The following is a 15,527-nucleotide window of genomic DNA, read 5'->3' as shown; positions in this document are numbered from 1 at the left end:
AGAGTCTGTGACTCGGTCACAGTATTAAACACACTGGCACTTGTCCTGTTTTCTTGCAAGAGGAAGGAAATCGAGGAAGGGAGAGGAAGGATTAAGGAAAATACATGTGAATTTTTGGTGCATATTTCTCTGCTTTTTATAGTCGTTAGAACCAGATTGAAACAAAACAAAACACTTGGTGCAGAGGAGAACTGGAGTTCAGCTTTCCCCTGATCTTCACCATTGCTCTAGATGCACTTGCAGGTAGAAGGGCTTGAAGAAAAGTGTTACAGGCTGAAGCACTTACAGTAATTTTTCACTGATAGCGTTCCAAGATATGCGCCCCCCAAAAAACCCTTGAGGCAATGCCCTCTGTACTCTTTTAACAGTTTGAGAATGCAAGTTTGCCTCTTGACCTAATATTAGAAAGCAAACTGTAACTGAAGGTCTCATCTATAAGTAGCCTTACTGAATTTGGACACTGACGCTGCACAATGCCCTGGAAATGACTCAGCATGGCTTAAACTGGTATCTGCAATTGTAGAAAGTAGCAGCAAAGACTTACAAATAGGACCCAGTTCTAACAGCTTGTCAAAGGAGCAGCAAGGTGTGGTTCCAAGTGTCGCACAGAACTGCAGAGCCAAAAAACCAAAGGCAAATAAAATTGAGTGTTACAGCAAATTACCAAATGAAAAAAAAAAACCTGTCTGCAAAGCCAACAATAAACTAAGAGAATAGATGATACAGGGCAAAATAAATTTATTTTAGCCAATACCTGTCCTTCAGTGGAGCTTATGGGAATCTAATTTTTTTTTTTTCCCAAAGGTCCCATAAGTGTCCATTGAGACAGATGCATAAAATTGAATCCTAATCTAAAATTGACTGATAAGTAATGTATTATAGTCACAGTATTATATTAATGCTATATTTTATGTATTTTCTATGTGTTCCACATGCTCATCATGTGGCCCAATACTAATATCACATATCAATTATCATCAAAATGATTTGCAGTTTATGGTATATAAGCAAGCTCTGAACTTCAGCAACTTAAAGGTGGTGGAATTCCTGTTGACAGAATGGATCATAAAATGTTACTGCCTGAATTCAAGAGCCACAGCTCCGTAACCAAGACTTGTAACTGATCTGTGCTCAGTGGACCTGCAGCCTGGGACCTGTTCACTAGTAGCGTATGCTCACTATTAGGCTTGCGAGATTTTTTCCCAGAGAAACTTTTTCTCCCAAATTCATCCTAAAATACTGGAACCATTCCTCCTTCATTCTGTTAATGTCTCACTTAATGTATCCTGCTGCATGACCAGTGGGCCAGAAGCAGAGGCAACATAAAATGCTGAAGTTTCACAGTAGAAAGAGAATATAACTAGGTGAAAATGAGCTATGGTAATTTACTGGGAATATGCAGGTAGAATTATAACCCCCCAAACCAACTACCAAGTGCATACAAACTGACATTAATTTATCTTTCATTGCTACACTTATGTTTTAAACACCTTGTCTCATTTTTGTAAGCACTAATAAAGGCTGGGTGTGGTTTTTGACTTGTACTGGATTTTTCCATGATAAAAGACACTTTACAGTTTAAATAGCAAATAAAGTATGCCGGTTTTTAGTTAGAGTATTGAAATTCAAAGGAATTAGATCATTTATCCAAGGTCACACACAAACTATAGTACAGCCAGGAGATGACTATTAATATGTAAAATCCAGAATTTTGGTATTTTATTTTTGTACTTCTGGTTACTTTCTCTGCCAAGTACACTGTCAATGCACTATCTTTTGCTTTCATGTTTTTCCCTATATATCTGCAACTAGCTCCATTTTTCTGGTGTGTGTATATGTGCACATTCCTCAATGAATTCATGACAAGACCTATAAGAAGACAAAGGAACACCTAGATGGTACTTGTCAACCCACTAGAGCTTTCAGGAAACAAACATGCTGTCACAGCAAAACATAGATACACTTATATATTAAAATTCCATACAGTGCATTTTTGTCTTACAGCTCTAAAATGAGTAGGTACGCAAGGCCTTTGCTGCTCTCCCTTGTAGCTGGAGTGATACCATCAGGAAACGTTTCCAGTGGTTCCTTCTCTGCATTGGACTTCTCTGGCTCATCCAACATGCCAAGTAATATCTTCTATTTCTTAAGCATCTGCTTAGTTTGTCCAGTGCAGTAGGTCTTCCTGCTATACTAGAGAATGTCCTCATTGCACAGCAGCATGCGTTGTTGTCATTGCTGCCTTAGTTGTAGAGCTGCTGCAGGTCAGGGACAAGTTCCCGGTGCCCAGCTGAGAGGTGCAGCTGGTGGCCTGAGTGTGTGGGACAGGGTGGACTTTTGCCCTGTTCTGTTAGTCACTGTGATGTGAGTAAGCACTTCTGTAGCAAAGGATTTTGCTCATGCTTATGTCACCTGATGTGGCCTTATCTGCTTTCAGCTTTTTAGTCTCTCTCTCTAGCACAACAAGATTTCCACTTCTGAGAAAAATAATTTCATGTAATTATGCCAGTAGCAAATTGTTTGCCAAAATTCTATAATCTCTTTTAGCCTAATACCATGTTTCACTTGCCAAGTGTATCCTCTTTTGTATTCTTCTAGCTTGGACATTCACATGCTGTCTCTCCTGCATTTCACCGATATCTTGTTAATTCTAGGAGTTCCCATTACTCAAAACTTAAATGATGCCAGCTTTTTCAGGAGGGTCTTTTTTCCTTCTTTTTTAAAAGGTGATACACATTTACCCTTATTTCTGCTCTAATTAAACACGCTACTTTATAGCTACCACTATTTTACCCTTTTATTTGTTCCCCTGAACACTCATCCTCACTCATAAGTTGTCACCCGCTTTCAAGCTAGAGGTTTTATTGACTTTTTCACTTCTACCAGCTATTGGATATTGTAGACTGTTACAAATCATCTACAGTCACATCTTGAAGCAGGTTCCGTACACATCTCGGGACTGAGAGTTGTTTTTCCGTCTGGGGGTTCCCTAACTAGTCCTCCCAATAACTTCTCATGAAGTTTTAACATGTTTGTTTGGTTTTGCTTTTCACATTTCCCATCAAGCTTCTTTTTCTTCTTTTCATTCTATGAAATAAAGTGGCAACAGCACACTAGAAAGGTCTGGCATCTTGGAAAAATAATCTGATTATGAGACAAACAGTTGGATAAATGTGATGGGATTTTTGTTCGCAGGTTCCAGGTTTTTAGAGAATTCATGCAAAGTGAAAGATGGTTGTTTTATTACTTATTAAACTAGATTTTTCAAAATTTCCAGGAAATCCCACACTAACAAACATACAATAAAAAGGGCAAGTAGATATGTATTCAAAAAGCCAGAAATTTAAAATTATACATCCCAAGAACATTGAACTAATTCAATAATCTATTGCTAGAGATGTAAAACCTCTCTTTTGAGTACACTTTTGAACATTTCTGCATCTATATTATACCATATACCTCAGAGACATTTTAATTGTTGTAGGGAGCTGAGTTTTTCTGTTTAATGGAAAGTACTCAGATAGTACTCAATTCATATGAATTTATGTACACTCTTAGAGGAAGTCATGCCCTGCCTTTGTATTGGGCAGACCTGGTTAAATGTAGTCATATAAAACCCTGAAAACATTTTATCCCTGACAGCCCACATGTTCCCCCAACTTCACAATTACAGCAATATTAATTGCTATGATCATGTTTCATTGCACCAATAAAAAATATTGGCTATGGGAAAAGTTATTATTAAAATAAGAAAGGGACAATTCAGTATTTTTTCTGTATCAAGCTACTAAGAACCTGAGTTTGAAACAAATACAGTTCTGAAAATGAGAAGCACATTGAATATATAGTTAATAAAATTTTGCTGCCAACACATTTTTCCCTCAAAATAATCTGGTCTTTATCTATACTGGGCCTTCCCATATTCCTGAGCCACATGAGAAGAACAGAATAATTACAGTGCCTTAAGATACATTACAACTTCTCTGGAAGTTTAATCATCCTTTGAGAGAGGTTGCTTTAAAAAGATTGCAGGATTATTTTTTTTTAAAAGGAGTAAGTTTGCTCCCTTTTTTACTAAGAAGGCATGCACGTAGGGAGTGAAAATACTTTTATTGCATTATTGTCTATCCAAAATGTTCCCACAATCATCTTTGGCTGAACTACAGATCTACAAATTGGGTCACAAGAAATGGAGGATACCGTGATAAAAATTCTAATTTTTCTATATACATAAAGAGTATGGGTTAACCCATTGGATTGGAAAATACCCAAATAGAGTGCACTATAGATTTAGCTATGTATTTTTATATATATTTTATGATAATATGGTGTGGACTTTCTGTCACGATTAGAGTGAAATTATCTTGGCTAGTCCATCAATTGAAATAATGATGGAGATTTCACAAAAGAAAGTTACATGTTGTTATTAGTTTTGTACTGCAGTTAAAGTATTCTCTTTCTAATCAGGATAAGGAGTATGTTGCTTCAATGAGAGATTATATGAGTTCAAACATATGCTTAGTTGTTTAAATAATGGCTTATTCTGTAAAGTATGCATGTTTCTAAAATAATTTTGTTGTCCTCTCTGCAGGTGCCTAAGCCTCAAAGCTACTTGTTCTAATTCTCAGAAACCACTTAAAGTGACAGCATGTGCTCTTGTCAGGACTCGCATCACCCTGCCTCAGTACTACACAATGAATCTAACTCAATTTGTGATCTGTATAACACTGGCAAAATCACATTTGTGCAAAGGGCGGGAGACAGGTTGCATCACAGAAATGGGACTGATGGCTCAGTATAGCCTGCAGGCCTTCTCCTTTTCAGGCTGTGCACTTTAGATTTGACTCAGCCCTGGTTGCGAATACAAAGCAGCTAAAATGCTTGCATCAGTCATCTCATGTATTACTTTCCTGAAATCAAGAGCTATGTCATGAAACACGCATGAATCTTTATGATGCCTGAGAGCAATGACTCTCAATCTTTTCAATTGGAAGACCTCCTACAGCTTTTGAAAAAGATGTGGACACATTTTGCACAGTTTCACCACAAAGCTTTTCATTTGCAATTAACTAAAATGAAGCAGGACTTTCAATGTTCTCTTATTGTTTTTGTTTTCACCTACTCATTTGTTTGCCAGCTTGTACTCAGGAGAATGCCTGTGGCTTGAAAAAAACTGCAACAGTTTACTAAACCACCATTCAGTCTTTTACGAAATAGCAATTATTCACAAACTGTGGGTTAAGAAACGTCACCCTAGACATCTGTACATGTCTCAAGAATGCTTCTTCCAAATGGAAATCTGTGGTCAGGATCTAAGTGTTAACTTCTGCTGAAAAGATGGATCCTCTGTCATTCTAATTCTGATTTATTGTTTCCCAAGTGAGTCCCGGATACAAACAGCCTGCTTCTTAATATCCTGCAGTTCATCATTCAGAAGAGTCATTTCAGCTAGAATCAGAAAGATTTCACTCTGGGCCTTTGTTCAGCAGCAAGGCAATCACCTTACAGCAGCTTTATACTGGATGAGGTTGTTGGAGTATATTGTACCATATATATGCCAGCTGCAATATATCCATGTTGATTTATGAAAGACAGCATAAAGCTCACAGGCTTTATGAACTTACACATGTTCAAGTGAACTAGGCTTGAACGCAGTGTACACTATGTCTGAATTTAGCTATGCTTAACTTAGTGGTCTCCACATTTGAGAATCCTGGTCAACGTTCATCCAATGTAGAGGCCTGTCTCAAGTTGAGAGCATAGGGCTCAACTGAGAAAGGCATTTACACATGTGCTTAGCCACCGGTTAGCATTTATAATTAATAAAATGGACATGACTTCAGTACATGCTTTAAAGGTCTTCCTTAACTGGTGGCCAGATGAAGGGCTGCATATCAGCCACACTTGGAAATTGCTCCTCAGTAAATTGTGGCAACTTCAGTGCCTCAACACCTGACACTATGCTTTGTTTGCACAGTCTGCTTGCTTTACTGTATGAAAATATCTCTGTTTCAATTTCTGCAAAAGTATTTTGAGAGACAAATTAACACAAGTCTGAATTAGAAATTAAAAAAGGAAACAAAACTAGACGTCTGGGTACACTAATTGGCAATAGCCTTCACCAAACAAAATGATATACACATTACTAGTGCTAAAAGATATTGATGGTGGACAGGAATTCAAAGACTCATTTTAAAGACAATGCCCCTCCCCAAAACAGGCTGACTGCCAAATCCTATGTATGTGAAAAGCAAACCTATAATTACCAGATTGCTGTAATGAGAGAACCTGTTTCACATCAAGCAAATGCACCCCTGATTCTCCACTCACCTCTACAAGCAAAGCACTTCTATCTAGTTAATTTCCTTTTTAATCCCTACAAATTCCCTACAAAACTTTTGGGTTTTTTGCTGATAAGGAAGACTGCATCAGCTTGGACACAACCAAGATGTCTTCATTAGCAATGATCTCTCTGCTGTCACAAGTCTCTTCAGGCAGAATTTCTTCTGTTAAACTTTTTGCTTTGATGTTGAATCACTCCCCTTAGTGAAGGATCAGTGAATACAGGGAGACAAGGAATAAAGTGGCATAAGGTGTTTCCTTGGCAATGTGCATATCTTTGTCACCAGGACAAAATAAAATAGCACCAAATTACTCAAGAACAAAAGAAATGGAAAGGCTTTTGAAATCTGCGAGCCAGAAAAGGGAGCACTAATACAGTGCATGGACTGCTGCTCAGCATGACAGAGAATTAACACACCTTTTCAGTTAAGAGGCCAACCATAAGGATAATGAGATCTAGTTTAATCTAAGCTGACATGTTTTATGTATACAAATAAATGGAAGACCTGGTACAGGCCATATTAACTCAGACTGAGCCTTTGCTGTCTTTGAAAGCCTGTTTTGCACAGCTAAGCAAACAGAGGAAGAAAAACAACAGTTAAATCACCCTTTGTAAAGGTGTCACTGAGTACATAAACCAGAATTTTTTATTTCTTTTTGCTACACAGAAAAATTAATAAGGAATGAATATTTATCAGGGGCAAGTTGCAATTTTTTGTTAATAGACAAAAGGTGAGGAAAAAACACATTAACTTTGTAGTTAGTGCACAGAGATGTGATATAGCGCTGTACTTGTAACTGTTTAAAATTAACAGTGAGACAAACAAGTAGGATCCTATATAAGATCTTATGAGCTGGTACCATGTAACAGAGAAATAAAACATGCCTTATGGCACATCTCCACTTCAATAGGTGCTGCCCACAGAAGAAAGTTCATTTTGGAAGCCCTAGAGATGCTTTGTTTCTCAGTTATAGTCTTCTTATATTGGAAAGCAATTGATGGGATGTGTTTGGTCATTCCGAAGACTCACTAGTTCTAGGCAGGCTAGAAATTAGCAGCATTCTATACATATGAAAAATGCTTTTCACCCTAGTCATCCTCATACTGCATAAAAACAGACACTAAAGGTTAATAACAGGAAGAGTAAAAAGATTACATTTTCAAAAGAGCTTGGTGAAATTGAAGATTCTTTGTCCCATTTGGCACTTATCCATGACTATAAGCAAGCTTAATCTGTTAATTCTTCTGAAAACAGTTCACAGAAATTTCAAGTCACATTAGCCCTTTTCAAAATGTTAACACATGAAAGAAAAGAATTAACTGGCAAGTCAGACATGACTTTTCTGAAAAAAAATCATGACATTTTTAACTGTCTTAAAAAAATCCCATTTCTGAAGTTCTTGGTTTCTAAAATATTTTTTTTTCCCTTCCAATTTTTCTTCAGTGCAGGCCAGTAAAAACATGTTCTTGGTAGCATATTATATCCTTTAATAGATACATCCCATGGTCTATAGCAAGTTTTGTAGGGCATAATGCTTGGAAATGAGCAAAACATTTTGTTGATGATGTACAAAAACATAACAGAGGTTACTTACTCCATGAAATAAACAAATGGTAATATCTTGTTTTAACTTGAAATAATAAGATGGTGTTCGGAACTGACAGCAGGAGCAGATCTGATGAATAAGCGAATATTCTTTTCAATAAGGTGCTTATCATAGTAGAACCAAACTTCAGAATTGTATCCAATCTAACACTGTTCTGTGTCAAAAACTGGGGGAGCATGAGCTTTAGCTACTGAGATATAAACACATTTGTTTTTGCTAGACTGCTGTGGAAGCAGGAATCACTGGAAAAGAAAGTGGGCAGATAACAAGAAATGATGCCACCTAAAGCTTCCACAGCCAGATTCCCTATAGCTCACCTCATAGAGACAAGTCATATACTCACAAATACCTGTCTGACAATATCTGATCTTGATGATTATTTGGGGTGTATTACAGAAGTTAATTTATTTGCTGAAATAGTGAGGAGTGGAAACTAGTGGTTTTTGAAAATACTTAAGTTTGACACCATCATTTAATTTATTGCCTTTAAACTTGTTTTACATGTAAGTTAGAACCTGAAAAATAAAGGTATACCTTTGTAAAAGAGGCATTTCAGAATTCAAGTGTTAGGAGATTACAACACTGCAGGATTACCTGCAACTACAAAATTCACCTCCACTTATTCAACTGTCTAATATAACTTTAAGTCCTTTTAAAACATTATTTTTGCTGAGAAGTGCAACCAGCTGCTCAAATTAGTTGCTCCTCCTGCACAGAAAGCTATGTGAAGAACATTCATGGAACCTGTCCTAGTATTCTAGCTAGGCTGCCTATCAATCCCTCTGTTAGGGATGAGATCATCTATTCATGTCAAAAATAGCTTATCAGAAGCTATAAATCCACTGATTAATTAAAATCCAGTACTCACAAAGAATGGGATAAGACCAGAAGCTTTGTCTTCATCCAAAACTTTCTTCAGGGCTGAACCACAAACACTAAATGTATCACCTGAAGGAACTTTTTTAATCTTCACAGCACCAATTAACGCAGCCCTTTCCACTGATGAATGAGCCTACAAGGAAATAAGCAAGTTTTAAGACAGATACCTTTTATTGGAATGTAAGAAGTTCATTTGAATTTAAAAAGAAAAAAATTCATTTCTTTCAAGTAAAGCAATACTTGAGATCCTGGGACTGTTGCTGGTATGTAACTGATACATACCTCTCCCTCTTTCATACAGACGGACACACATTCATATATATACATACACACACACAAAAATACAGTAATAGAAACCCTGAAGTATTCTTGAGACCATTGCCATGGCATCATTCTGACAAGAGTTCAATTAACCTTAGTGAGAGCTTTAATTAACGTGATCACAGTTAGGTAGGATTGATTAAGAGCTTCAGGATTTGGCTCTAAATCAACCAAAAGACATGTAGATAATCAGCTTGCCTAATAATGATTCGGTTGCTGATTAGCATATTTTAAAGGTGCACAGCTTTGCTGAACTCTAAAAAAAATATACGTCATGATATGGTATAGACTGAGATATTTTCTTACATGACCATTTTTTTAGATTACCTACTGACTAAATTGTGGTTCAATCATTCATTCATTTTGTTAGGCAATTAAGGATCATTCCCAATATGTTATTTTATTTATAACCCACTTTACTTGCATTCCCCTTAAATAATATTTTTAGAACCTAAAAGCACATCTCAGTAAATAAAAACAAAAGATACCATTAAGAAATTCCTATAAATTTGTGACGTATGATACAATAATAACCTATTAACAGTAAAAGGTATGCTTAGCCACAAAATACTCTCCTTTAGAGCATAACTAAAACCAAAAAAAGCTATTTTACCTTCCACCTTCTACAATTTCATTAATTGTCCTTAATTTGAAAGAGAAAAATTCCTCACCTTTTCATATTGTGACTATTCTCATTCATAATCTCCATCCTACTCATCTTGTTGGTTCTTGCTAGTGCCTACAAGAGCACTTACTAATTCTATTCTAATTTAGCATATAATCATGGAGAAGATTAAGCCAAAACATAGGTTGACCAAGACCAGATGAAGATAAAGTTTTTGCCTTTCGACTTCACGTATCCCTGGAACGACATGTTTTAAAGGCAGATTTACTATTAACTTGTATCTCATCAGTGCCTCTTGGTAAACCATTTTGGTAAACTAATTCAGCACCAACTTGAGAAAATTTGGAAGTCTAGACTTGAAATATAACTTTTTGAAGTGGAAAACAATGTGTGTACCATAGCAATACCATACTTCATTCAAGTGTACAATAGGAAGAGGTATTTTATAGCTGATTCATGCAAGAATTGTAAATAAGCAAACTATAATAACACACTAAGGTTGTTAGCCAGTCAGAACCTCTGAACTGCTTCCTCAAGCCTCCAAAATTGCATTATAACAAATATTATAACAAATCTTTAGTAACCTGCTGCTCCATGGAAGTCCTAGTCCTCAGCAAAGTACTTGGGAATCTCCCACCATCCTCGAGGAGAGCAAGGAACCAAGCAGAAATCAATGAAATGAATGGGCAGCTGCTTAAGGTAGCTGAATAAACATGGCAAAAAAAGGCTGATGAAGAAAATGGCCTGAGAAAATTTGAGAATATCAAAAAACTACCCTGACCTCTGTCCTGGTCCCAATCCTGGTCAGGTGTCTACTGTCTGGGGTAGCTGGATGCTCCTCTCAGCTCCGAGGTCTCACATTCAGTATCCCTTGCAAGAGGAGCCTCAGCCAGGATAGCCCAGGCACTAAAACAGACAGGCATCCTCATTTGTTTTCTCCAACCCTCCAAGTAGTTATTGGGGAAAGATTTGTTGCCAGTCCTGTTCTGTACTCACTTACACAAAGCAAAATTATTTCGATGCGATAAAGATTTTCCCCAAATGCCTAGAAGCTAAAATGATCTCCCAAGATACATGAGATCCGAGTTCAGCGTTCTGCTTTGAGTGTCCAGAGGCAGCTTTTTACCTCCCTCCTAATGCATTCTTGCAGCGTTGCTCTCTGTCAGTGCATGGTTTTCTCTTCCACAGAATGGCTTTGGTTTACTTTCTTTTGTGGATTACTGCCTATGAGTCATGCAGGTCTGTTCTTAATGCAGAAGGACCGGTGAGCTCTGCAACAATCTGCTTTGAAAGGTCAGCAATATCTTAAGGCAAATCCTTCTGTAAACATAAGATCCTCTGACCTTCAGTAGGCAGGAAGGCCTGTCAGTCCTCATTTCAGGTCAGCCACTTACATGGGACAAAAAATGAAAACAAGTAAAAGGTTTTGTGCATCACTGGGTCAGAGTTTGAGCTCTGGGACTGGCCGTCTGCACAATACAGACCTTCGGGTCCCAGAAAAAAAGGACAAACATCCTCTGTGCCTTCTGAAAACAGCTTATCTTTCCTCATATTTTCTTGTCCTGACTCTTCTCACCCTAGCAGTGTAGTCCCTCTTCCCACCAGCAAAGAGCAAGTGTACTTTTAACTTGTTCTCCAGTGATTTTTAACATAAACTTAGTAGTAAATCAAGGTAAGCCTGAAACCTGGCCATTTTATTCTGCATAATCAGATATTACTTTAAACTAAACATCAAGTACCAAGGAAGTTTCTTCTATCTCATTGACATGTAGATAAGAAAATGTCACAGCTACTGAGAGAAACAACATTGCTTGGCCCTTCAGTAGGATTAGTGTGTCAGAAAGGTAGGAGCAGCAGAACTGACAAGACTAAAATTTGCTTTCATTAACAGTAAAAGCCTCTCATGGTCCTGGCCTGCTGAGAATTTAGCCTAACTCAGTCTGCTAAATACCACTCAGTCAGAAATCAAGGATTACATTTTCTGTTTTCTTGTAAGATTTCTTAGCTGGATTGATACATGGAGATCTTAGGAGTTTTTTTTCTTTAAAAAAAAAAGAAAAAATGTTTGGGCTTCTTCAAGTACTATGACCAATTTGCTTTATATTCATGCACTAGGTTTGTCTGTGTGCATGCACCTGCACCCATGCATGCATACAGGGGGAGGATGTATGCGTGTTTGTTTGTGCACGTGTACATAGGAGGAAAATAATGTGTGCACACATGGACACACAAGCCTAGATGTAACAAAAGATGGTCTAGACTTACTCAACACAACTGAAATTAACACCTTACTCAAGTATCCTTATTTACTTCAAATGAGCTCTTTTTGTAAAGAAGTAATATTTATGTAACACTGACCTCTGGATATTTATTCTTTGTATTATGGTAGCTCACATGAGATACCAGCCCACTTACGATGTACAATAAGATTTAAACAAGCAAAACCAAATAGAAACTGTGTGGATTGGTGACTATGTAATTCACCTACCTATTAAGATGTCTGAATGTTAAGTATAGACCCCATGTTTCCATGTTTTTGAGAGGTACTCACCTGATCGGAAGCATAGGCCACCAGCCTGCTCATGATGTCTGCTTCTGTTAGCTCAGGCTTTTCTGATTGCAACCATCTGATAGTTTTTGTTCTTGCAGCAAGCAGTGAAATCAGGGTGGCCTCGCTTGCACTTCCCTGTGGGACAAATTGAAGGAAGGTTCAAAAGAAGGACATTCCAGAAAAAGAAAAGCAACATTTTCTTCCATATGAATCTGCAAAGTTATTAACAGAAACTGCATATGAGAAACTGCGCAATCTCCTGCTTTTTAAGAATATGTGTGACAGCAAGGGAGGAATCTATTTGATCTTGGTCTCCTCCTTCCTGTCTGCTCTCTTTAATCTCTATGCTTGTTCAGTTTAGGCACCAGCCTTGCAATCAATGCTAGAAAGCTGGACTCATAGACTTAAACATATGTGAAAAGGATCTCAAACCAGGCACCAATCGTTTGTTAACCAGTAACAATGGCAGAGTAACTGTTGATTTCTGTTACTCCATATTTCCACACATTTAACTTTCATCAGAATCTGTCAACTCTCCTATCAAGCAACATGCATAATTATAACGCTTATTTAACATTTAGAGTTACCCTGGGCAAGTCAATTATTGTGGCTAAAAGAAAAAAAAACACTGAAAAAGCAAAAAAGTTATGATTCAAAATAGCTAACTCCATTTCAAAGTATTAGTTACGTATGTTTTCTTCTTCAAAAACACTGAGATGAAAGGAACAGTCACACACTATTTTTAAATGGCACTTTGATTCACAAAACATGAGTTTAAATTGCCTTTTGGATACTCTGTGACAACAAAGAGGGGAATTTTTTGTATCAATTGTTCCATAAATTTCACAAGAGAATACAAGTTCCCACAAATTCTTTTTATGGTTTTCCTCTAGAACAGGCAGGTCAAACATGCTCTAAACTGCTCTTTTAAGCTATAAGTAACAGTTTGTAACCATGTTCATAAATTTCAGTGGGTTTGGGTGTCCATTCACAAGATCGAGTTTTTAGGTACTTTCAAAGTTGAACAATTGTCACACAAATATTCCCCTGCCAAGCACATAACAGTCCAAAGAATAGTTGCTTATATTAATAAGTATGTCTCAGAAATATCCCCAGTGTCAACAAGCTAATTTTGGAGTGATGTTTCTTATCATGTACCAAAATTCTATCCTCCCTTTGTTGACGACCTCTGTATACTTACTAATGACAACAAATGTTTAAATATTTAGGAAGTCTTATTGAAGAAGTAAGACTGGAGGTGGGCCTGATCCTACAGATTTCATACATGAGAATGATCCCAGTGAATTCAGACTTTCTCCTAATACTGAAGTTAGCTGCGCTATTTATACGAGACAAAGCTGCCTTCTACATGTCAACATCTCAACAGTGAGTGAACTCAGTCCAGCTGAAATTCAAGAGCCTCATGAACCGAGTAAGCAGGAAAAAGGACAGTCCCTAAATATTTACTAAATGTATTGCCACGATGAATGTATTTTATCTGCCTTTCTGGTGGTGTGGGATTTGACGAATGTAGACCCCAGGGTCTGGCTCAGAGCACAAAGATGAGCTGGAGACAGTTTTGTGCATTTCTTATAGCTGCTGCTGCTGCATACAGCATTACGGCAACTGAGGGAAATACTACAGATACATACATACAGAACGGTATGGGAAAACAAATATCCCTCTTGGGTCAAGTAAGGTAGAACTTCCATGTAGAAGCAAGTGGTGAAGGAAATTCTGTCCATTAATTACAGAAAACACAATTTGGCAATCTCCCCGTTTAATCTTATTCTACATATGGTCTGTAGCCAGACCATAATTCAGAATATTAATCAGAATATCTGAACACCAAGAAATCATGCCTGTCCATAGCTCTCAAAATTCCTGATGCCAAGAGCGTGCACACAATTATCTTCATCTTACACATAAAGAACTTTCAAGATCTGATTCATCTTACTTTGTCTAAAAAGTTAAATATCTGAGATAAAATAATTGTTTAGGGTCCCTTAGTATTCTGTGGAGAGAGGTAAGCCCATCCAGAAAGCAAGAATTCCATCTATTTTAGGCAAATATTCTGGACTGAAATAAATGGTTCCTCTAAAGGTACCTTCTTCTATGTTCAACTTTATCTGACAAAATGTGAGATGAATTTCACACAGTGTAAGTTTCCTGATGAGAAACTTCTGTCACCATGTCTTTCTTAGCAAAACTATTTCTGCCATGCTTAGCACAATGTTATCTAAGTAACAATGAAATAAAATACCTATGCTTCCTGACAGTCCTGTGAGCTAGAATATAATGACTTGGGTCCTGGATGTCCAGCAGATGAGAAATGTTTTAGTCAAGAACATCACCTATTTTCTGGGAAGCTGATTTTCTTCCTTTTTTTTTTACAAGCAGTATATAATTTTCTAAAGAACACTGCATAATCAGAAGACCTGCATAATGGGCATACACTATCAGACAATGTTGCCTGAAATATCCTTTCCAGCAATTCAGCAGGCAAGAATACTTTTAATTTGTGCAAACCACTGCAACTTATTGTGATGCTCACACAGTTTTTCAGGTAAGTTGTATGTCCTTACAATGAAGTTGGGCAACATAAAGCCTGTGTGCAAGACCTTAGTCCATCTCGCATCAGGCAAGTCACTGAAAACAACCTTTCTAAACCTGGGTTCTTCACAGTAAAGTTAGCTCTGCCACCCTTGCATTTAATATGTGGGAAATAAATATATATATTTTAATAAAAGTAATAATTAGTATTAAGGGGATACACGAAAATCTTTCAAATATATGTGGAGAAAATGGTTTTTTTTTTTCTTCTTTTTTTCTGTAATGAGAAGGCCCTATAAAACCATTAGTGTCTTTCCAAGACATGTGAGAAATATGCATATTAAAGAAATGTGCACAAATGTATAAAAGAAAATGGCTGTAGGAAATTCCAAAGGTTAAGACACTAATTTGAGATCTGGAAATTTAAGCCCCCACTATTCTGGAGACAGCCTGGCTGGGCAAACAAATGACGTGGGCTCAAGAATAGCCTCAGCCTTCTGAGGAATGCTACAAGATGTCCTAGCATTCCTGGCTGTTCATCCAGGCTGGTGCATATTCAGCATATACAACAGTTCTTATATGAATTTCCTTGCACAGAAACAAGGATGAAAAGGAAAGGCCTGTTGTCCAGCTGAATCTTTACTCCTG

At 37.2% G+C, this 15,527-nt stretch overlaps 1 protein-coding gene across 1 annotated transcript in view; it reads right to left on the bottom strand.

Annotated features, from left to right (window-relative positions):
• DDC (dopa decarboxylase (aromatic L-amino acid decarboxylase)) overlaps positions 1 to 15,527 on the bottom strand; it is a 60,243-nt gene that overhangs the window by 25,389 nt on the left and 19,327 nt on the right. Inside the window, exons 5-7 of the mRNA XM_010573947.1 lie at positions 12,327 to 12,461; positions 8,819 to 8,962; positions 545 to 611 (exon numbers count right to left, since the gene is read on the bottom strand). Of these exons, the coding sequence (XP_010572249.1) occupies positions 545 to 611; positions 8,819 to 8,962; positions 12,327 to 12,461 (346 nt within the window). The remainder of the gene's footprint in view (positions 1 to 544; positions 612 to 8,818; positions 8,963 to 12,326; positions 12,462 to 15,527) is intronic.

This window comes from Haliaeetus leucocephalus, unplaced genomic scaffold, assembly GCF_000737465.1.
Source record: "Haliaeetus leucocephalus isolate CR32 unplaced genomic scaffold, Haliaeetus_leucocephalus-4.0 Scaffold3, whole genome shotgun sequence".
Classification (NCBI taxonomy): Eukaryota; Metazoa; Chordata; class Aves; order Accipitriformes; family Accipitridae; genus Haliaeetus; species Haliaeetus leucocephalus.
Note: the sequence above shows the minus strand (reverse complement) of the source record. Positions and strands in the feature narration are given on the sequence as shown.